Source organism: Rhinolophus sinicus, chromosome 3 (genome assembly GCF_057876585.1).
Source record: "Rhinolophus sinicus isolate RSI-liver-muscle chromosome 3, RSI-T2T, whole genome shotgun sequence".
Taxonomy (NCBI): Eukaryota; Metazoa; Chordata; class Mammalia; order Chiroptera; family Rhinolophidae; genus Rhinolophus; species Rhinolophus sinicus.
The window spans coordinates 38,911,389-38,935,004 of NC_142503.1; the positions used below are offsets into that span (position 1 = coordinate 38,911,389).

At 40.0% G+C, this 23,616-nt stretch overlaps 1 protein-coding gene and 1 non-coding gene across 4 annotated transcripts in view; one reads left to right on the forward strand and one right to left on the reverse strand.

Moving 5' to 3' along the window:
• Window positions 1–372: 372 nt before the first annotated feature.
• SMIM15 (small integral membrane protein 15) lies at window positions 373–4,366 on the reverse strand. 3 transcript variants are annotated; one of them, XM_088796519.1, is made up of 3 exons: window positions 3,781–3,961; window positions 2,797–2,933; window positions 373–1,919 (listed from the first exon to the last, which is right to left on the reverse strand). In XM_088796519.1, exon 3 carries the CDS (start codon window positions 1,905–1,907, stop codon window positions 1,683–1,685), a length of 225 nt encoding a protein of 74 aa, XP_088652645.1. In that variant the 5' UTR covers window positions 1,908–1,919; window positions 2,797–2,933; window positions 3,781–3,961; the 3' UTR covers window positions 373–1,682. The 3 variants fall into 3 exon arrangements, with proteins under 3 accessions (XP_088652645.1, XP_019599150.2, XP_088652644.1); XM_019743591.3 differs by lacking the exons at window positions 2,797–2,933; window positions 3,781–3,961 and adding an exon at window positions 4,231–4,366; XM_088796518.1 differs by lacking the exon at window positions 3,781–3,961 and having other exon boundaries at window positions 2,797–3,548.
• Window positions 4,367–4,558: 192 nt separating this feature from the next.
• Window positions 4,559–23,616, forward strand: part of LOC109453655 (uncharacterized) — a 77,978-nt gene continuing 58,920 nt past the window's right edge. The window contains exon 1 of the transcript XR_012495125.2: window positions 4,559–4,697. This is a non-coding gene — a transcript (uncharacterized LOC109453655). The remainder of the gene's footprint in view (window positions 4,698–23,616) is intronic.

A 23,616-nucleotide genomic window follows, 5' to 3' on the forward strand; every position in this document is an offset into this window, starting at 1 on the left:
TCTTAACCTAGTTTTCTTAAACTAGGCTCTGCAGACCCATGAGGGTCAGTAGTTATACCTAAGCATTTTTTTGAAGTTTTAATTTCAGTAATACAAGAAGCATATCCTAGATCACCTGAAAACTAACTCATAACTGAACACTGACCTGGGGTTGCAATATATTGGTTACAATGACATCAAGTAGGAACTGACAACCTAAAATAGTATTCAAACCAGTCCATAAAAACTCTCCGGGGTCCTTATGTTCTCATATTTGCCCTCACACTTTTACAAGTGCTTAGCTATAAATGAAATCCATAACCTTTTGAAAAGTCTAACTTCAGATCTAACTTGAATTTAATTACCCCCCAAAAGAAACCAAAACCCCAGAACTTCCTTATAAAAGTATCAAATTTATTTCCATATCTACTTTCATTGTTAAATTAAAGCTGTTAGACAATTTTTGTAATTTAAAATTCATTATCAGAAGTGAGGAAACATTAATAAGCTATTAAATACTGACAGTGAGTGAAATTATTAGACCATGCATTTATAAAAGCCAAGTTTGAAAGTAAAAAGTTCCAGTTATACTACTTAACTGAAGGAAATGTCCTTTAGCTTATTTCTAATTATACATTCACATTTTGACAACTGACCTTTTTAATCCAATTACTATGCCAAACAAAATTTTTGCAAGCATTAAGTTTTTCTTTACCATTAATGAAATATGAGTTATTCTTAAGAGTTCCTTAAAAGAAATTTGAAATTTTAATTTTCACCATAAACCTGTTTTATCAAAAAGTATAGGACATCACTACCACATGAATTAAAACAAAGAATGGAATAAAAAGTAAAAGTGATATCTAAATAATCAGCAAACTATCAGATAAGACATGTTAACTACTTCACATTTCCACTTAGCACAAATTAGAATAAAATGGTTCCAAAGTACTACAAGGTTTGGCATTTTTACTGCAAGCTTTAAATCAGTGTTACTCTGCTCAATAAGACATCTCTAAGAAAACAGCAGTATTCATAAACATAAAAATTGTTATGTCCAGTAGGTGGTATTCTACATTGTCAAGATAATAAGAGAATTCTTTATAAAATTAGATTTTAAAAATGTAGAATGTCTGATAAAATTACCTGTATCTCAAAGGCTAAACTGAGAAAAATGCAGAAAATACTCATTATTTTGCTTTAAGAAAGCCAGAAATAATTCTAGTCTAAGAAATAAGCAATAGTGATAAGAGATGTAGTTAACATGCTTTATCTCTTAAGCCAAAGCACCCTTTTCACCTCAGGACAATTCTGATTTTTACATTCTTAATTTCCTTTGTCCAGAACAGGACCCCATATTAAGCCATTATTTAAGAGTTCATAATCTAAAGTCATTTTTTTTCATCCACAGAATGTTTACATTTCAGTATTTAAGCTTCAAAATGGCAAATGACTAAATCAGGTATAAAGAAATTATAGCATAATAAATGCCAATTTACAATAACTGTCAACAGATTTCTACACCAAAGCCTAAAAGTTGCTACAGTAGAGGTCAGAACATGGTTCTTCCATATGCTCAGACTTCATTTACTAAATACTGCCATAAAATCCAAAGAAACCTTCCGAAGCTGCACAGTGGCTCCTTCCAAAGCTGCATAATTTTCCAAATGATTTTCCTCTGGTTGCAGAGCCTGTTCATTCCTTCAATCCTTTTTTAGTCGTTTAGCTTTTGCAATATTTTCTTGGCGTTTTTGTTTCTTCTTTTGCTCCCTTTCCTTGGCCTCAATCATCTTAGCCAATTTCCAGGACAGTACAGCACTTGCTAGAAACAATGGAGTAAGGGCCAAAATGACTGTTGTAAGGAAGCCGTATGGGTCCTCTGCAGCCCACTCCACAACATACTCAGCCCAAGCCTTTATATCAAACATCTTTGTAGCGGTCTTAGGAAAGGGGGGTGGGGGAAGAGAACGAGAGAAAAAGACTGTGGTTAATCAGATTTTGAAAAAGTTACATCATACAATCAGTTAACTCAGAATCTCTCATTAATCATGTTTTTTTTAAAGTACTAATTTGTACTATTTTAATACAAATATCTCCAGTTAAGAAATAACTAGGACAACCAGAAGAGTAACACTTAACGTGAAGGTAATAAAAGTAAAAACCACGTGGACTCAGAAGGACCATGCATTCTCACATGCCTCCTATAGTCAAGACAAATTTTATTTAGCAGCAGACTTTTGTAAGAATCTTGCATTTTATGCATTCATTCCCAGAAAAAGCTGAGCCCCATTTGTCATTATTTTGACATAGCCTTAGTACTAAGTATTAATTAACAAAAATATGAATCATCAAATTTGGTGTTTAGAAAGGACAAGCCAGAGTATGTGAAATGCTTGGAGAAAGGGAGGTAGTGGATGGCAGTCTTTCCAGGAATAAAAAGGGTAAGGAAGCCATGATAATATCCACATTCATATGCAAAGAGATATAAGCAGTGATATGCTATTTTATGCCCTCTGTCAGCTTTGAGGACTCCTACTTAAAGACACAATTTAACAAATGAGAATGTATTTAATAATGAGAAAGCTAACCATAACAGCTGCCATGCATTTTGTTCCATTTTGAGTTGGTAAGGGAGGACCATATAGCACAGGAAGAGAGTGTGGATTTGAATGACATTTTCTATTTTGCCCCAGAGGCTTTTCAAACTTTCATGTTTGTGTCAACCTCTATTCAAAGTGGAGAATTCGAACACCTGGGTAGGAATGAGTGTATATACAGTCACTTATCATTTCAGTTGGGATTTAAAAAATTATCTACCTTATGCTTGAGTTGTGATCTCTAACTTTGTCCTGGGATTATTAGTGAGCCAATTACAATTTCAGATGACCCTTGGTTGGTTGTCTTCTTCTTTAGCTCTACTATACACTTCTGAGAGAAGGTTTAAATTCTACATACTGGATGGGTTGAAAAGAATAGATGAAAGAATGAAAAGTTTAAGGCACAACTTACAGGATAATTATACAATTTTAAATGGAAAATTTCTAAATTCTATATATGCAACTTATAAATGACATGTAAAATTGCCTGGTACATTATAGACATTTTAATATCTAATTTTTTCCTAATTTGAAGAAAGAATTACTACAACTGCAAATGCCCTGTAAGAAAATTCTAATCACTGTAGATCATGTACTTTACTAAATAACTTCTTTCAACAATAAAACTATTTATGAAGCTCACTGACATAAAAAGACGTTTGCTCACTGATGTTACAGCCTATCTATTCCTAGATCTTGAATTTTCTATACTAAAAACGCCAACTATTTACAGGCTTAGGTACATAATTACAAAGTCAAACACCTCGCCTTACTCTTTAAAGGTTTTTTTTTCTCCCTATTATACAATTCGTGTTCTTCACAGAAAAATCAGAAGAGATAATCAAAATATAAATCATCCACAATCCCATCACCTCAAGAAACTACTGCCACTGGTTTTAATTATATTCTTCTACGGTTTCTTCATATTTTCAACTGAAGACACACTACAGTGCTCAGGATATTGTTAAATATCCTAGCCCGGTTCCCCACCCCCACCCCCGAACTGACACGCCCCCGCTCTCACAGCCGCAACTGGGCTCTAGAGAGAGCCATGTTTCAACTTCAGCCTCGTAACGCATTCATTCAAAATTCAAAAATAAGCAAAATAACTTTGCAATAAAGGGTAAAACGGGAGTGAGGAGCCTGGTTCTTGGCAAAGTTTTAGCCATTAACAAAAAGGAATTATCATCCAGAGGCCACAAACCTCCCGTGCACCTCAATTTCGGACCCACACATACGCTTCCCACACTTTCAGGATTATTCTTATTCCCCCTTCCGAAAGGAGTTGACCAGGCTTGATCTCCGGACGAGACCCGCGCCAGAAGCGATAACGGATGGCACTTCACAGCCCTCCGCACTTCCGCTCCCTTATGTCCCCCCCCCCCGGCTCATTCCTCCTCCGTTACCCCACCCGGCCGCCGGACCCTGGGGGGGCCACGTTCCCTAAACCCTCGGCCTCGGCGAGCGCGGGCCCTGCGAGGTGCAGAGCGGGCGGTCCCGGGAAATCCTAGGTCGGCCCCGCCACCGCACGTCCCCGGTGCCGTGGCCGCCTCTGCCGGGCACGAGGGCAAAACCACCACAGCAAGCGCCACCAGCCTCCCCTACATCGCATCGCGCCCCGGACCTTGGACTCGGACCCCCACTCGCAACTCACCGCCAGGCCGGAAGCAGGAAGGCGGAAGCCCCCGCTTTCCCGCCCCGCCCACAAGTCGGCCCCAGCCGGGATCCGGCCTGAGGAAGTTGAGGGCCCAGTTTCCGGCTGCGCCATTGCTGCGTGGGTCCCGGGTCCTCGACTTCCAGGACGCCAGGCGGGGGGGCGGGGCGGCGCTGGGGTTTCCGGGGAGCGGCAGGTGGGGCTGCGCGGGGTCGCGGCCCGGGCTGGCTTCTGGCTCGGGGCCCGAGTGCAGCGCCTCCTGCCGGTGTTGGCGGGGGGCTAAGGCCTCCGGGAACGGGTCCGGAACCACTGAGGGCCCGCTCCCTTTGCCCCCCGGGCCAGCCGGGAAACTGCTGGAGCCAGTTCGTGGAGGGCCCGGGTGGGTGAGGTCTGTTGGTCCCTGGAAACTGAGACCAAAGAGCGGCGGCAAGAGAGGAGTTGGTCCCCACAAACCACCCAAAGTCAAGGTGAGGGTCACACAACGACTCTTGAAGGATGCTTGCGAGTTCCTTCTGGTGCACACCCCACCCCTGGCCCCTCTCATCTTCTAGTTGGACAGTGGTCAAAGCTTCACGTAGAGGAGACAAAGAAGCAGTTGGACCGTGGTGGATCCACTGAATCTTGTTCTTAAGGGGAAAATGCAGCCATGCTGTGTGAAGAGGGCTCTTTGTTGTTGTTTGTTTTTAATTTAAGAACCTAACTCATTTCACAAAAGAATGATCGATATTTGCCCTAAGTAAACGATAAATAATTAAACTGTCTGGGCATAGAGTTCCCACAGAGGCACTTGTTCTTTCAATACACAAATGAAGGGACGCAAAAGTCAACAAGCAGAAGGAGTGCGTTAATAGTCTTCTAAATCTACAGGAGCTGAGAGATTAGCTCTGGTTTGGTTGGTGACCAAATTTCTGATTGCTTGCAAGGAACTGCTGTTTGACTACTTCTGCAAATGTTGCAAGACCTCTTCACTGTTGTATGCCAAATAAAGCAGGTTTTTATTCTTGAAAGACTATAGAATGTTCCCTTTGAGGAGCAAGCTGTGACATGTATAACTAGTTTAGGTATAACAACAGTAACTATTATTTACTAGGGAACAGGCTTTTGGCAAATAATCTAATGATCTAACATACTGTTCGTTGGGCATGTGTTAATGTTTGTATGTTGTATTAGTAGCAGTTGTTTTCTTACTCATTCTTGTTTGAACACTTGGATGATGGTTTCAGAGCTTGGGCTGCTTGGACCTAGCCTGTACCTGTAGTAGCCAGAAAAAGCAGACTCAGTCGCTGGGCTGTGTGTACTGAAAGCTTGACTTGCTGAAGGTAACTTTATGTGATTTTTTAAAAAACTTGCCCAAATAGGCATTCCAGGAGGTGAGGAGGTCAGAATTTATTTTAACATCCTTCATTCCAGAGGCCAAGGTGTGTGAGTTTTACTTTAATTGTGGAGAGACAATGTTCCCAATTACTTGCTCTGCTGCATCCCTTTAAAGGCATGAGTTTTGAGCCAGAAGAAAAGACACGTAAGAAGTAAGCCTCCATAGCTCTTTGGCTCTAGTGTAGACCATGCCCTTCACAGGCTAGAATTCCTGAGCTAGCTTCTCGTTCCAGAGCAGGCTGCAAGCCCAGGAATGGCATAGGGTTGCCAGAGCTGAGCTTCTTAATGCAACCTGCATTGCCTTAATGAGACGCGGTGTCAAGATTGGTTCTTCCTGTAGTGAGAGTCTTACCTTGTGAGTTGAGATTTACTTGTCTCTGCTGATCTGTATCCTTTGATAAGTCACTCAGCCTGTTTCCTCTTCTATTTGTGGAAAGCGTAGTATGTCATCTCTGGTGTTCTTTCAACTTTAAAATTCTGTCAGTTGGACTGGGTTTGGCCATTTTTCTAACTTATGTTTCATAAGCAGAATCAAAATAAGGAATTTAGTGGAAACATCGTTGCCAGTTTTCTTAAGGTCCTATTCTTTATTTGAAAAGATCCTTAATTGGGTTTTTATTCTCAAACGTCTGCAGAAATCCAGCTTAGAATAACAAGGACATAAAGTCTGCTTGTATTTATTTTTAAGAAATAAAATCTTATTCACATAACTAGCCAAATGAACTAAACCTTAACACAATTAATGAAGGAGGGTTTATCTTTGTATAAGAATAATTTCTGTGTAGCATAGCACACCACCAGCCCCGTCCAAACTAGTTGCTCTATTGCAATTATATTTTGAAAATGGACTCTTACAAAATTCTAAGTTTTTTTTCCTCTTAGAAAGGTAATTCCTAGTCTTTGTCATGTGTTTGTTTCAGAGTATTTTTCCCTTGGATGCTAAAAAGTTTCATTTGACTCTGACTCATGTCAAAATTTTGAATGAGTGAAACCTGAATAAGATTCTATTATAATAATCTAAACTTGACGAAATAGTATTCTGGTACCCATTTTACAGTTACGGAACCAGAGACTTAAAAAGTAGAGCAGGATTCTAAAGACATCTGCCAAAATCCCTGTTCTTTTTTAATGTCCAAAGACTTGACAAAAAAAATGCTGATTTCATAAAATTAAAGTATGTTTTTTAAATCTGTAATTGTTAATTAACTGATAATCACAACTGAAATCTTCCCATACTTCAAAATTGCCTATTGCCCAGGTGGTGGCAGCATGTCTCAAAGAGCTGTTGAGGTACAGAATGTTCTCTCCCAACCTTGCCAGTTGATTTGCCTCTTCATTTCACATACATGACCTGTCTGCCAACCTCTATTTTTCTGTTGGGCCCTTTCACTATTAGACCAACCGATCAGTGATTCACTCCATCTTCCATCCTCTGTTCAACCTCATCTTCTAAATGGGTCATACTCTGCCTATTTGCTTTCAAGCCTGTTTTGCCTACAAAGTATCACCAAATTATTTTCTAGAAAGTTCATTTAGTCCTATCCAGTAGCACAAAGAATTTTTTTTCCAAATATTGTTATTTTTCACCCATTGTTAAATGTAATGTGGTGGAGACACATCCTAAACTAAATAATTAGCTAATATCATGAAATACTTGTTTAAATTAGAAGGCATCCTTCTTAAAACCTTATGGGATACACCATTTAAGGAGGTAATGAAATGCTTTTAAAAGAGAATTAGTCTTCAAAATAACAAGAAGGTTCAGTAGGGAGCAGTACAAGGATATGTAATGCAGAAGGAATGCATAGAAATATATAGCAGAATAACTAGTTAAACCTACTTTAGTCAAAAATTGCTCGGAACATTATTCTTATATCTTTGCAGGGCTACTGCCTTCCTTTCTCCTCAGAAAAGCCCTTTCTATCCCTAACACTTTAATTTTTTTCACAGTACCTCAATTTGACGTCTTATTTGTTTACTGGTTTATTGTCTGTTTTTCCCACTAGAATGTAAGCCATATGAGATTTGTTACCCCAGTACCTAGAATATTGTTTTGCATAATTGATTCCAAGATATAGCATTGCTAATTACAAATGAAACTGTTAGTGTTTGAACAAACCATGAAATAATCTAAATCCTGGGAATTTGTGAAGCTCATATTAAAGTACCAAACTGTTGCAATATGTTCTGAAAGTAATAAGGGATGCCCCAGTAAGAAGAAATCTAAAGATTAGCAAGTAAGATGTTTGGGGAAAGGTAAAAATAATTGTGGTTAGCCTGTTAATAAGAGAAGACTAGTTGATTAATGATTTCCAAGTATGTAAAAGTATGTACAAGGAACAATGTGATTCATCATCTTCATTGATAAGCTAAAAGGAATTAGTTCTTGACTGTACAGGTGCTAAGATTTAAGATAAGGACAAGCAGATAAGAACAAGAACAAGAGATCTAAACAGAGATCTTGGTATTTGAAAATGGGGTATGAGTGTATATGCAGGCTAGATGCCCTCTCTAGATGTTTTTCAGCTTTATGCTTCCCAATGCAGATTGCAGGAAAAAATACTGGAATTAGATAGCAGATGCTTCTCTCCTTGATTATTCCTTGCTGCCCCTGGCCTTTTCCATGCATTTGAGAAACATTTTACTGTGTTTGAGCACAGTCAGTACAGGTGGTTGGTTATACATTGCTGCTTTGGGTAGTTTATAGAATTCTTTTTACTTAATGCTGAAAATTGGGTATTTCTGCTTTTGAACACTGAAATGCTTTATCTTTACAATTCTATATCTCCAGAATGTACTACATACATGCATTTGCAGCAAACTAATTCCTTGTATTTAGAGCGCACCCTTTAAAGTGGTAAAATTTCCAGCAAATTCTTCGGAAGCCTTGGTTGCAGTCCTGTTAAAGTTGTGAGACACACTTAAGCTTTCCAGCTGAATCTAGAGTTTCGATTATTAGGCCTATCCCTAAGTGATATATTAGCCATGTCAAGCCCCCTTTTATTTCTGATGTGGGATCTCCTAGCCATTAAATAAGAATTGCTGTCCAATTGGGAAAACTAACCCGTACATCTGAATTCTTCAGTGTAAAAGCAGTATGTATTGCAAAAGCAGCCCCTACAGGCATCACCTTCACTGAGTAGCATTTTAATTTCATACCTTCACCCTTCATCTAAGCAAGCTACTCAAAGTAACCATATAAAACATGTTGACTGTATTTGCTCTATTGTCAAGGACATTGTTCTTTGTGTCATATCATGCTTTTTATATAAGATAATGTTAGAAAGTGGTTCTAAAAAAGTTTGGGAAGCCACTTTAAAAATTTTTTTTTTAATTTTATTTTTAAATTTATATTTCAATTACAGTCGACATACAATATTATGTTAGTTTCAGGTGTACAACATAGTGATTAGACACATATATCTTCTGAAGTAATCACCCTGATAAGTCTAGTACCCATCTGACACAATACATAGTTATTACAGTATCATTGACTATATTCCCTATGCTGTGCTTTACATCCCCGTGACTATTTTGTAACTACCAATTTGTACTTATTAATTCCTTTCACCTTTTTCACCCTTCTGTCCAACCTCCTTACATCTGACAACCATCAATTTGTTCCCTATATGTATGAGCCTTTCTCAATCTGACTTATTGCATTTAGCATAATACCCTGTAGGCCCATCCATGTTGTCACAAATGGGAAGATTTCTTTTTTATGGCTGAGTAATAGTCCATTATATATACAGAAGGTGCCCAAAAAAGGTACACACATTTTAAGAAAGGAAAAAACTGTATTAAAATTGTAATGTTCAATATATACCGATAACAAAACATGAATATAAGTCATGTATATATGTTTTTGGCACCCTCATTATGTAGCACATCTTTATCCATTCGTCTGTCAGTGAACACTCAGATCACTTCCATATTTTGGCTATTGTAAATAATGCTGCAGTGAACATACGGATGCATATGTCTTTTTGAATTAGTGTTTTGGATTTCTTTGGATAAATACCCAGAAGTGGAATTGCTGGGTCATAAGATAATTAATTTTTTGAGAAACCTCCATACTGTTTTCCATGGTGGCGGCACCAATTTACAATCCTACTAGTAGTACACAAGGGTTCCCTTTTCTCCACATCCTCACCAATACTTGTTTGTTGATTCATTGATATAGCCATTCTGACAGGTGTGAGGTGATATCTCATTGTGGTTTTAATTTGCATTTCTCCAATGACCAATGACATTGAGCACCTTTTCATATATCTGTTGACCATCTGTATGTTCTCTTTGGAGAAATGTCTATTCAGATTCTCTGCCTATTTAATTTGGGGTTTTTTTTTGGTTTTTTTGGTTTGTTTGTTTTGTTTTTGTTAAGTTATATGAGTTCTACATTTTTTGGATATTAACCCCTTATCGGATATATCATTGGCAAATATCGTCTCCCGTTCAGGAGGTTGTCTTTTCGTTTTGTTGATGGTTTCCTTCAGTTTGCAAAACTTTTTAGTTTGATGTATTTCGTTTTGTTTATTTTTCCTTTTGTTTCCCTTGTCCAAGTAGACATATCCAAAAATATTTGGCTAAGAGCAACGTCAGAGAGTTTACTGCCTGTGTTTTCTTCTAGGAGTTTTATCATTTCAAGTCTTACATTTAAACTTTTAATCCAATTTATGTTTGTCTATGGTGAAAGAAAGTGATCTAGTTTCATTTTTTTGCTTGTATCTGTCCAGTTTTCTCGGTACCACTTATTGAAGAGACTGTCTTTACCTCATTGTATATTCTTGCCTCCTTTGTATTAGATTAATTCACGTATAAGTGTAGGTTTATTTCTGGGCTTTCTATTCTGTTCCATTTATCTTTGTGTCTGTTTTTATGCCAGTACCATGCTATTTTTATTACTTACAGCCTTGTAGTATATTTTGATATCAGGTAACATGATACATCCAACTTTGCTCTCTCTCAATATTGCTTTGCCTATTCAGGGTCTTTTCTGAGTCTTTATTGATAAAAATAAGTGGCAGAATTCCCATGGGATCACCTGTAGCTAAACATCAATTGGTATTTTCTCTGTGCCTTCCTGATATCATGATTGATTAGCAATTTTGTAGGATAAAAATTTGACCTGAACCCTGGTAACTACTTTTTTTTTTTCAATTTATTGGTATGACATTCATTAATAAAATTGCATAGGTTTCAAATGTACAATTCTGTAATACAGCATCTATATATTGCATTGTGTTTTCACCACCCAGAGTCAGTTCTCCTTCCGTCACCATGTATTTGACCCCTTTTACCCTCTTCTACTGCCTGCCCTCCCTCCTTACCCTCTGGTAACCACTAAACTATTGTCTGTGTCTCTGAGTTTTTGCTTGTTTGTTTGTCTTGTTCATTTGTTGCTTTCAGTTTTATATCCTACATATGTGTGAAATCATGTGGTTCCCGACTTTGCATTATATATAGTTATTACAATATTATTGACCATATTCCCTATGCTGTACTGCATCCTGTGACTATATTATAACTGCCAGTTTGTACTTTTTAATTCCTTCACCTTTTTAACCCACTCCCTCAACCCCTCTCCCCAACCTGGCAGCCATCAGTTTGTTCTCTGTATCTGAGTCTGTGTCTATTTCGTTTGTTCATTTATTTTGCTTTTTAGATTTCACGTATAAGTGAAATCATATGATATTTGTCTTTCTCTGTCTGACTTATTTCACTTAACATAATACCCTCTAGGTCCATGCATCACAAATGAGAAGATTTTGTTCTTTTTTATGGCCGAGTAATATATATATATATATATATATATATATATATATATATATATATATATATATATATGACTCCAGTTATCTATTGATGGGCACTTAGGTTGCTTCCATATCTTGGCTGTTGTAGATAATACTGCAGTGAATATAGGGATGGATATATCTTTTCACATTAGTGTTTTGGATTTCTTCAAATAAATACCCAGACGTAGAACTGCTGGGTCATACAGTTATATGTTTAATTTTTTGAGAAATCTCCATACTGTTTTTCATAGTGGCTGCACCAATTTACAACCCCACCAATAGTACACAAAGGTTCCCTGTTCTCCACATCCTCTCCAACAACTCTTGTTTTTGTTGATTTATTGATGATGGCCATTCTGACAGGTGTGAGGTGATATGGTGATTTTAATTTTGCATTTCTCTGATGATTAGTGGCATCAAACATCTTTTTATATGTCTATTGGCCATCTGTATGTCCTCTGAGTATGTCTGTTCAGGTCCTCTGCCTATTTTTTAATCGGATTGTTTGTTTTTCTGGTGTTAAGTTGTATGAGTTCTTTATGTATTATGGATAGTAACCCCTTATTGATGTATCATTGATGAATACCTTCTCCCATTGAGTAGATGGCCTTTTTGTTTTGTTGATGGTTTCCTTTGCTGTGCAAAAACATTTTAGTTTGATATTGTCCCATTTGTTTATTTTTTCTTTTGTTTCCCTTGCCCGAGGAGATATATCTAAAAGAAATATTACTAAGAGCTATGTTAAAGAGTTTACTACCTGTGTTTTCTTCTAGGAGTTTTATGGTTTCGATCTGGAAGCCACTTTTTGATAGTAAGAACTTTACCTCCCTTTTATTTGACTGTCATGAAGCTCAGGAGCCAAGTTTGAAATTCATGTTTAACATCCATCCTGACCTGCATACTTACATTTCTTTTAAGTATATTTTTCCTAGGACAGATATCCTGTATCTATCATTGTATATGTTCATGAAATGAGGTACCTCAAGTTCTTGGTGAAATAAGTCATGGTATAGTTTGTAGGTCAAGTGTTTGAAATTCAGAACTCTATACTTTTGACAAATAACAAATAGCTATTTGCTAGCAAAATTCTAAATTTTATGTTTATTTTATTTCTGATTTTTATGTTTATTTTAATTCTAATTTTTATGTTTATTTCAAAGTTTTGTATTCTAACTTTTATGTTTATTTTAAAATTGTATTATAACCGTATTACTCAGAACTAGGGAAACTGGAAATCATTGTTTGGAATTACATCCCCAAGTCTAATTCTAAAAGCTAGTTTGTGCCTTTAATGGCTATATAATGTGTGTATTTGGCATTTGGTTTAAAAAGTGAACAAAAACTTACTCATGCCAGACTATAAATATAGTTCCTTAAACCGTCATTTAGAGACATATCCTAATCCCAAATTCATAAGTTGCCTTTGCTGAGTTTACAGTTTATGTTTTCAGGCTCTAAGTTAGGAAGTGAAATCATCTGAAATCTGAAAATTCCATTCTGAGTCACAGATCTCCTCTTGAAATATAATAAATAATAGTGGTGCACATCATGCATTTCTGGAGGCTTTGAATTTGGAGTTTTCCTTAATTTTTAGATTTGTCCTTGATCAACTAATTTTTCATCTCTGTAACAGACAATAATACCTGCTTTCATACAGAAAGTTGGACCGATATTCTCTTGAGATTTTTATTATCTCTAGGTTTTAATGTTTTGTTGTAGGACTATACTGTAGTTGTAGACTTATATTATTAATGAATATAGGTGTATAAGATTCTGATTTAATCTCTAGTTCTAAGTTCATATTTGATCTTGTTATGTGAACCAAAAAAATCATTTAATATTTCAGTGCCTAGCTTCCCATGTCCATAAAATAGAGTTAATAATACCTGTTTTTCGCAACACTAGTTAATGAATAAACACATAGCTTCCTTTTTATAAAACGTTATATTCTATGAAATTCATTTGTAAATTGATTGTTGGGAGCTTACTCAGAGTTCCAGGACATTAAGTGCTAAATAATTGTTAAGTTCCTCAGTTAGCTTCTAGATGCCTGTTTGACACAGAGTATAAGTGGAAAGAGTGCCTCTGCATAAAAATAGAAGATGGTGTTCAATACTGGTAATAAAATAGTAAAAACTAAATGAATTTTGGTTGCCTTGTAACATACTAAGATTTTATAAAGACTGATGGAAAATGAACTTCTCTGAGTCCATGTTTTTTTCAAATTTTTATGTCCTAAAAGGTATGAATGCTTTGTCAGCACTTTCTGACAACCTTACCATATATGCAGGGTGATACATCTTACCGTATATGCAGTCCTGGAATCACTGTTTGTTGCAGCTGTTTTCAAGTCTGCTAAAACCTTGTATACCACAGGAAACTAAAGCTACATATGTGTCTATAAATGATTCATGTATGTATGCAGTGCATACGAAATACATTCATATACATTAATCTGTGATGTGCCCCTCTCCCCACTTTATAGTCTATAGAATGAAGTACAAACTCCTTAGAGGAGCCTAATGATTTTTACCAGTCTGGCTCAACCTGCCATATAAATATTTGACGTGATAGAGAACCATTTATTTCAGACCTCTGCAGCACTAAGAACTGCATTCTTAGTGCAGTGCTTATAGTATAGTCTCTGGAACCAAAGTACCTGGTTTGAATTCCAGCTCTGCCTCTTGCTAGATGATGAGGCAGCTCTGAGAATGCACCTCACAGACCCTCACTCCAAGTAGCTTAATTGACCAAGGGCCCCCGCCGCTGTGCTCCGAAATCCGTCACTTCATTTGTGCCAAAACCTTCCTCTTTCACAGCTCAGTGACTGAGCATGACAGAGATGCTAAGGCAGGCCTATTTCTGGGAGACACTTCTGATGGCCAGCGAGGGCTCAAGGCCTGCCCGCATTGCCTTGCCAAGCCTGCCTGGGACTACATGGCAGTCTGGGACACTTCCACCCAACCTTCCTGCCCTCTCTCACACACGGTCAGACTCCCGTCATGGTGTGACAGTCCACCAGCCTCACCCAGCTCCCTCCCCATTATCTCCCACAGATATTTTCCCTGATAAAAATCGTACACATTTAATCCCATCTCGGCTTCTGGGATAGTAACATTTGGATTTGGGACAGGCTCACACGATACCTGACATGCAGATGCCACCCTGGTTGGTAGGTGGGGTACTCGTCACCGCAGGCATGAGGCTGCAAGTTAATTGCTAAAGGTTTCACCAGTGTTGACCTGGGACAATGTCCCACTGGAGAGGAACTGTGGTAGGTGTGATGACACAGGTCTTTGGAAATATGAAGGGAATAATACCTACAAGGACAACAGACTTGGCTGATTCCTCCCAGGTTGTATTGAAGCACTGCAGTAGGAAAATGAGAAACAGCTGTTAACAAGCAGTTAAATAGCTAAGTGTGCGAGCTGAAGAGCCTCTGGTAGTGGAAGGGCAGGCTGAAGAACTTGCTAATTGTGGAGTCACAGAGCTCCAGAGACATTTGAGCATTGAATGTTTAGCCAAGGCAGTCTGCGCAGGTGGGGAACCCTGGGATCCTACATGGGGTGAGGGTGTCTGGATGGGATGTCCCTGCTGCTCCCTGTGGACCCAGAGGTAGCCCTTCTCTAGTGAAAACTAGCCAGTTTACTAGAAGAGGCTGCGGACGCCTCTTGCCCACAAGGCAGTAGCCCTCCTTCCCTATGCTGCCCCCTTTCTCCTTTCCTGGCTTGCAACAAGCCAGTAACTGGGTTAAATCCCAGCAAAGGGGACTGTTCTCCCTAAAACTTTGTAGGGTTTAACTGTCATGTTCAGACAGGAGCCAGAAGAGGACTCTTGGAATTGGATTTTAAAGGTTCCAGGCGGCCAGATTGTGAGATTGGATAAATAAGAATTCATTGACTTGGGGGTGCTTTCTCAGGTATGGAGTATTTAATGCCCTTGCAAGAATCCTGCTGTAGACTGAATATTTGTGTCTCCCCCAAACTCATATGTTGAAACTTAATCCCTATTGTGATGGTATTGGAAAGCGGGGCTTTTGGGCGGGGATGAGGTCATGCGAGGGGAGCTTTAATGGCTGGTGGGATTAGTGCCTTCTGACAGGAGTCCTAGAGCGCTCCCTGTCCCTTCCCCCATGTGACCACAGCAAAAAGCGTCTATGAATCAGGAAGTGGGCTCTCACCAGGCACCACATCTGCCAGCACCTTGATCCTGGACTTCCCAGCCTCCAGAACTGTGAGAAGTGTTGTTTAAGCCACTTGCTCTATGATGTGCTGTTACAGCAGCCCACACTGACTGAGACAGACCCCAGTGGTGGGGGGAAACCTTCTAATGGGGTGGCTTTTAGAAATGGGGAAAAAGCAGCCACTTCTCAGCAAAGAGAAAAATGTCTGAGTTGCTCTGGCAGATTGTAGAGGAAGAAATAAAGAAGCTGAGGGAAGTGGGCCTGCAGGAAGGGATGTACTAGATAAGACCAGAAGATCCCTCCAAGGACTGTGCACGTGAGAGGGCCCAGAGGATATACCATCCGCCCAAGGCCATGGGGCGCTGGTGAGAGAGGTACTGGCTTCCTAAGAACTTTGATGTGTCTTCTCTCCAGGGCAGTGATGAAGGGAGGAGAAGCTGCCACAAAGTTGGCTCATTAATATCTGTGAGAATAACAGAGCCCTGAAGTAATAGAGGCCAGTGGTGTTGATTAAGTGCCAGAAGCTCGAAGGCCATAATTACCATAATGACTGGCAAGGTCATTCTTGCAGCCAAAGGAGCTTGACCTACAAGGAGTTGTGGAGACAGCTAATAGAGCATAGTCTCCCTGGGGCAAAACACCTACTACCATAAAAAGCAAGAATAGAGGGGCAGAAGGCTGAGGGCAGTCACTGCAATAAAAAGTCATGATCTCTTGCTCAGTGCCCAGACCTAAGACAGTTTCCAGGGCTGTATGGCCACCTATTACATGGGGGAAGGGGAAAACGCAGGTGGTTTGAGGACTGTTGGTTACAGAATCTGTGTTGATATTGATACTCAGAGATCTAAAACAACATCATGGCCTTCCTGCTAGAATGGGAGACTATCAGACCAGGTGTTCTGGCTAAAGTTTGTCTGTCAGTGGGCCCACTGGGTCCGTGCACCCACCCAGTGGTCATTTTCTAGTCTCCAAGTGTGTAATTGGAGTTTATATATGTGGCAGTTGGAGTAACTGCCATATTAGGTCCCTGGTTTGTGGAGTAGGAGTTGTAAAAGTGGGGATTACCAAATGCAACCCTTTGAAACTGCCAGCCCACTCCTGCCACGGTAGTGAATCAGGCACAATATTGTATCCTGGGGGAATAATGGCATTAGTGCCACTATTTAAGACCTAAAGGATATAGGGGTGCTAGTCCCAGTCCGATCTCTTTAATTTGCTCATCTGGGCACTAAAGAAACTGAATGGATCCTGGGGTCTGACTGTAGACTACTGCTGACTAAACCAAGTAATAACCCTGCCCACAGCTGCTGTGTGCTGGGCTCAGTGCTGGAACACGTTAAGGAGGCCTCGGATACGTGCTACGTCATGGATTTGGCAACGAGTTGGGGTTTTTTCCATTCCAGTTGGAAAAGAGGATCAGAAATGCTTCTCATACACTAAGTACAGTGAGCAATGTTCCTTTAGACTGAGTTTTGCCTCAGGGCTGTGTTAGCTCTCCCATCCTCAGTCACAATATGGTATGAAGAAACAGGGACCGCCTAACTTGCCCTTAGAACCCCACACTGGTCCATTTTCTTGACGACATGCCGATTGGACGAATGAGCAAGGGGTGGCTAGTATGCTGACGGCCTCGGTAAGATACACGCACTCCAGAGGATGGGACACTCAGGGACCAGCCACAGTTCCTAGAGGTGCCGTCGTCAGGGAAGTGCCAGGATCACCCCTCCAGTGTGAAAGACATATCACTGCCTCTTGCAGCCCCTGCCACGAAGAAGGAAGTGGAGCACTTCGTAGGCCTCGTTTGCTTCTGGAGGCAACACATCGTACAACTTGGAATAATGCTCTGCTTCACACACCAAGTGACTTGGAAGGCTGCCAGCTTTGAAAGGGGCCCAGAGCAGGAAAGGGCTGTGCAACGGTTCCAGGCTTCAGGGCAAGCCTGCTTGACTGGCCCTCGGACCACAGGATCCAGCAGACTGCAGTGGTGTCAGCGGTGGGAAAAGATGCCGTGTGGAATCTATGGCGAGTCCAGTGGGAGATCCCCACACAGGCCTGGGATTCTAGGGCAAGCTCAGGCCATCTGCAGCAGGTAACTGTATGTCTGTTGAGAAACAGCTCTTGGAACGTAACTGGGCCCCATAGAGACTGAATGCTTGACTGCGGGACACACACCTGCCCCTCCTCCCAGGCCCCGTCCAAGTGAGGGACTGATTGTCTAACTCCATCGTTCCATCTGTATTTTTTAGTTGATATTCTAATAAAAGGAAGTGTTCTCCCTTCTCCCCAGTTCATTTATTTATTTATAACTGATGGACTTAATAGATTCTTAGTCAACATATTAAAATCCATTGCTATCATTATTTACTTCGATGTTTTAATTGTCCCAGATTTGAGCAGTGTTACCCCAGAATGTGTCCCGTGTGTGTCAGGAGCCCCATTGTGCCTTGTCCTCATCATTCTTGGAGCCCTTCCTTTTTGGTACAACCACGTGTTCCAAGGTAACCTTGTCCTTTCCCTGCCCCAGCCCTAGAACCAGCCATTTCTTCAAGGAGCCCTGCTTTCTTTTTGTGGAAAATGGTATTCAGGAACCAAGATCTGAGTGCTTGATTTGCTCAGTGTTAGTGAGTCATGGCTTGGATCCCTCTCAGCAGGCAGATGCATACACAAATATCTGTGTTTACTTCTATATCTTATAAACCGTGAGTTTATACTAATACCTTCAATTCCAGTCTATCACTACTTTTTAGTTTTCCCTTTTCCATCTGGGTGACTCCCTCAACGGAAAGAAACCTGGCTGCCATTATCCTCAATATACTATTTACTCATTTGCTCACGGCTAGAATACATGAAAGGTAGTTTTAGAATTGCTAACTCATATGACCGTGAAAGGAGAACTTACCAGATTTTTAGGTGACCCATCTGTTTCCAACCCGTCTCTCAGTTTGGCAGCCATCTGAGCCATCTTTTAAGTAAGGTTGATAAATTCAAACTTAAGCCCCAATTATGCATGTCTGAACTATGAAAACTGGGTGGCTTGGGTAATGAATGTTTAAAGGGCTGTATTGCACTTCTACAGCCCAGATCACTAACTTCAATTCTCATGTTTGCTGTAACTCATAGTGGTTTGACACACAATTGTTTATGTTGGGTAATAATAGCTGATCATGGCTTTATCTTCAAGGTCTTAGTATAATCATGTCACTGAGAACTGCCACCTCAGCTGAAGGAAGGGGCAAATTTTCCCCCAAAGGTGCTGTTGAATCATTTTAAAAGCAAACTGCAATAGATTGTTCATAACTCATTTCTCCCCATGCATAAAGTACTTAACATATAATTTCTCAGTTACAGCTTTTATAACCTGTGCTACCATCATATCCTTATAAAAATCACATCAGGCTTTACGAGCTGCTAATATTTTTGAACAAATATTTAGAAAATGATTTTTAAAAAAAAGTGCTGTCAAAGGCAGTACTCTTCATCTGGAAGGCTAGCACTTTTCTCTCTGCACCAAAAACTAATTGATTTGGGGGAGATGGCATTTTGTAGTTGGACTATAATTTTAAAATGTAGGATTCTGTGTAAATGTGCTGTCAACATCAAGTTCAAGGATGCAAGTCATCTGTGCCTTAACAAGGATTTCTTTTTGCGTTTAGTGCTTTGTGTAGTTTTGCTAAATATTGTTAAGCAATTTCAACTTGTCATCTTAGCATTAAATAAATGGGAAGATGTCCAAAGATAAATGAATCCATTTGTACTGATGAGCTCTTCGAGCTAAGGTTAAATTTTGGTTATTAAGATGAGTATTCAGTGTCGTTCAATAAATTGGCTTCTCCCTCCAAAAGGAGAGGTAGACTTAAAACTGTTTACTCTGATCAACATAAAGTCAGTACATTAACTTGCCTACCTTTCTTGTTATTGTACTTTTAGATTTACTATTACCTACCCTTCACTAAAAACAGATTTTATGTTACATCCTTTAAGTGGCCTGTTTTCTGTGAACTTGTATAACTGGAAAATTGGTTGGGAAAAGAAAGAGGAGCACTTTTAATCTTTGAAAAGCACATTGACCTAATTCACAAGGCCATGCTAAGGCTAGAGTTATGCAATCTGACCTGCCTTGATATTATCTTGTCCAAATGGCCTTAAATGAATGCATCTAGAGTTAGATGAAACAACTAATGAAATAAAAATATAAAATTATTATTAGAAAGTATTCCTGTCAGTTTACTTTTAGTTCATCTCTGTCAAAGCAGTTTGAATCAGTTTTACAGGGAAACCAGTGCATACTCCTCATGCTAAGACAGTCTGGTTGAGATTCCTTTAAGGTAGGTTCATTTTTCAGCCAGTGTCATTAAATGTCTGTGGTAGGCAGCTTCTAAGTTGACTCCCAATAGTACCCACTTCCTGGATCCATACCCTTGTGTTACTTCATCCCGTTGAGTGTGGGCTAGACCTAATCACATGCTTTTGATGAGTAGAATATGGCAAAAAAATAGAATGTGGGATGTCACTTCCAAAATTGGGTTACAGAGAGTCTGGCTTCCATCGTGCTCGTCCTCTCTTGCTCACTTTAATGGAAACCAGTTGCCATGCTGTGAGCTGCCATGTGGACAGGCAGGGAACTGAGGAGGGCTTCTGGCCAAGCCAGAGAGGAACTGAATCCTCCCAGAGCCGCGTGAGTGAGCTTGGCCGCAAGCTCTTCTTCCCTGTCAGACCTTGAGATGACGGCAGCTTCCGCTGATACCAGGAATGCAGGCTTGTGAGAAACCCAGAGCCCCAACGGGCCTAGATTCTTGACCAAGAAAAACTGAGATAATAAGTGTTGGTTGTTTTAAGGGGTAATTTGTTACTTAACAATAGATAGCTTAGTACAGTGTCCTGGGGGGGGGAAATCACAAAAGACGCGCAAACTTCTTATTTTAACGTATTTATTAATTTTTTGGTACAGCTTTAACTAACATTTCCAGATAAATGATTTAGCACAGTGGTTTTTACCCACTAACAATATTCAAATCAACATTGAGTTTTAAAGAAATACAAGTGCCTGGGCTCTGCCCCCAGAAATTCAGTTTGAATGGGTCCAGGTCTCAGTATTTTTAAAAGTTCCTCAGGTAATGCCAGTGAGTAGATGAAGAATTACTGATTTTGCGTAAATCAATTTATTAAGCCCCATCTGAGAGGCAGGTGTAGGAGCTGTACCATTGAATGAGAGAGAGCTCACCCTTTATTCATATGTCACAAGAGAAGGCAAACATGTAAACAAGCTGGTAACAATGACAGGTGCTCCAGTAGAATTATACACAAGGTGATATAAGAAGCACAGAAGAGGGAAGCACCTACCTCAGCCTGGTAAAGTCAGAAGAGGTTTGACAGAAAATGTTAGGCCAAGTCTCATGCTAAGTGTAAAAGCTAGTCAGCTAGTCCATGGGGGATAAATATTGCAGACAACGGAGTAACGAGTGAAGGTACAAAGTGTCAGAGAGCAAGCAGGGAGATGGCCTGTTCATGCGTGAGTAATAGAAAAGGACAAACTCTGGAAGGGGTAGGGCGAGTGCCGAGAGAACCCAAAATGAGGGTACAGAGACCTGGTAGGATGAGGACATGACCTGCGGATGTGGTTGAAGGAACGAAGAGGACGGGAGGATTCAGTTGCAGTTGAGAACGTAGACGGGCTAGGACCTGCGAATAGACACTGAAACGCCCGGGGAGGAGCCCACGAGGAGCCCCAGCTTCTGGCTCTGCGACTGTGTGGGTGTTAGACTGTAATGGGCAGCAAATATGGGCGCAGCACAAGCAGAAGACGGAAATGAACAGTTTCAGACCTAAGTGGAAAGCCTCAGAAGAAACAACTGGTTGCCATTGGCACTAGAAATGAAAACCAAATTGCCATGTCAGTTGCCAAAAGAGCACATCTTTGTGGATGATTCTGTGTATTGGGAAGTAATTGAGAACATAGCTTCTGTTTTGCCTCCATATGTTTTGGTGATTTGCGGTCAGCTTTCAATAGGACCGGGAAGTTCTTGAGAAGTCGCTATACTGGCTTTTAGAAAGCATTCTATTTCACTAAACCAAACAAACCTTTAAAACTGAACCACATAGGCTGCTTTTCCCTTATTTCTTTTTGTCCACTGGCTACAGTTTACTCACACCACACACTTCCTAGGTACCTTTGCCCCACTTCCCACTTAAGTGAGTAGTGCCTTGGTTTGCCCAACTCTGCAGAATTTTGAACTGCATCAGGTGACATTGTGTCGTGAGGTGGAAAGGATTTGGATGGTGACATCCACATATCCTCCCTATGATCTGGTCATTGTTTTAATTTCACAGGAGCAACACACTCAGCTCAGTACTTCAGTCTATTTAAAGCATGTTAATCCATGTATCAGAGCAAAGTTACACATTTTTAGTATAAATCCCTGGCACTGTGACCTGTGCTTTCCAGTTTCAATCGACTCATCTGTAGTGGCTGCTGTTTTTCGTATTTTGGGGTTTTTTTTAAAGGAGCACAGATATCTGGTATTCCCATTATTTGCTATTGATAAACTGACACTTGAATCTTTAAAACTATTTTCTTTCTTCTCTAATCTGGACTGCTCAAATAGCCCCACAGAAGGCGGAGAAGCCACAGGAAAATACAACTGAATCTTACCGTGAAAGGAGGGATTGCACTGTCTCGTCATCAAGCCTGCCTTGAGGCTAATGTGAAAAAAAAATGCTGATGTCCACATAACATGTATCTCTTAAGTAAATCAAACCTGTAATGCAGCTTGGCTGCCTCCAGGTCATTTTGATTCCTGCCAACAAGAACGTTAATTAACTTAGTATCTTCAACAGCTTTATTCATATGTAAGACCCAATTCCTTAAGCCTCGTTCCAGGAGCTGCCCCTGCTCCATCTGATAAAGTGGAAAACTGGAGCAGGTCATACAAATCCAGATCAGTGTTTAAACCCAGAGTATTGTAGGCAGTGTTCTCTAATTTTCCGTCTGGTTTTAGTGTGGCAAACAGTAAAGTTTCTATGGTTTGGATTTGAAAAACCATCCATACACTAGTAATTCTTGTCAGAAAGAAACATTTCTATGAAATTCACCTTATTCCTGCCTTTGTTCTTTCTACTTTTATTCTCCTTTTGACAATGATAATATTTCAGTTATGTTGTACTTTTGCTTTTGGGTCTTGGTTTACCTCCATGGACTTAGAGTTGTGGGAATAGTCCAGAATGAGTAGTACTTCCATAGAGTTCCCAAAATGTCATGAGACTAATATAGAAAGTATACTAAAATGGACATGCACCTAATTTGTCCAAAAATTTTAAGGTAAAATATAAAAGAATACAGAATAGTTGTTTCTAAATTTGTCTGCACATTAGAAATACCTGGAGATCTCTTTAAAATTCCAAAGCCCAGGCCACACCCCAGACCAATTAAATCACACTTTCTTGGGGTCAGACACAGGTATCAGGAGTGTTTTGACTCCTCGGTTGACTCCAGTGTGCAGACCAGCCTGGGGGCCACCGACCTTGACAGCCGTGCCTTCATGATTCGTGAGCACCCAGCGTTGGCTTCTCTGAGACTCCCCGCCCTGCCCTTGGTGGGAGGGTCTCTGCTGTCCAGCTTCTCCATCAATTTTTGTCGTCTTGAGCCTAAGCAGGGGCACTGAAGGAGAGGGAAATTAATCACTGAAAGACAACAATTAACTAATCAAAGACCACCAGTGGATATAAAATAGCTGACTGCAAATTTTTTGAAGTTATTTGTATTTGTTGTGATTTTTCCTGATAGCAAACATTTTACGTCTCAGATTTTTCTATTCCATTTTCAGACACTGAGAGCTTCATATGTAGTTAGTTTTATGAGACTCTGGTCCACCAGGGTAACATTTTTGTCATGCTTTGGGTGATTGCTTTAGAATTCCTTCTTTGAGTTAAGTCAACTTTAAAATATCTAACCCAGAAGCGGGATGTGCACTGAGTGACTGTTGTCCACTTGCCTTGTTTGAAGAGACACAGTTTGACACAAAGATAAGCATTTAA

What these genes read in the sequence shown, in the direction of transcription:
- SMIM15 (XM_019743591.3), bottom strand. Translation starts at nt 4,344, where the DNA reads ATGGCGCAGCCGGAAACTGGGCCCTCAACTTCCTCAGGCCGGATCCCG. An exon ending in TTCCTGCTTCCGGCCTGGCG is followed by an intron (nt 1,920 to 4,230) that starts GTGAGTTGCGAG and finishes CCCTTTCCTAAG; the next exon opens with ACCGCTACAAAGATGTTTGA.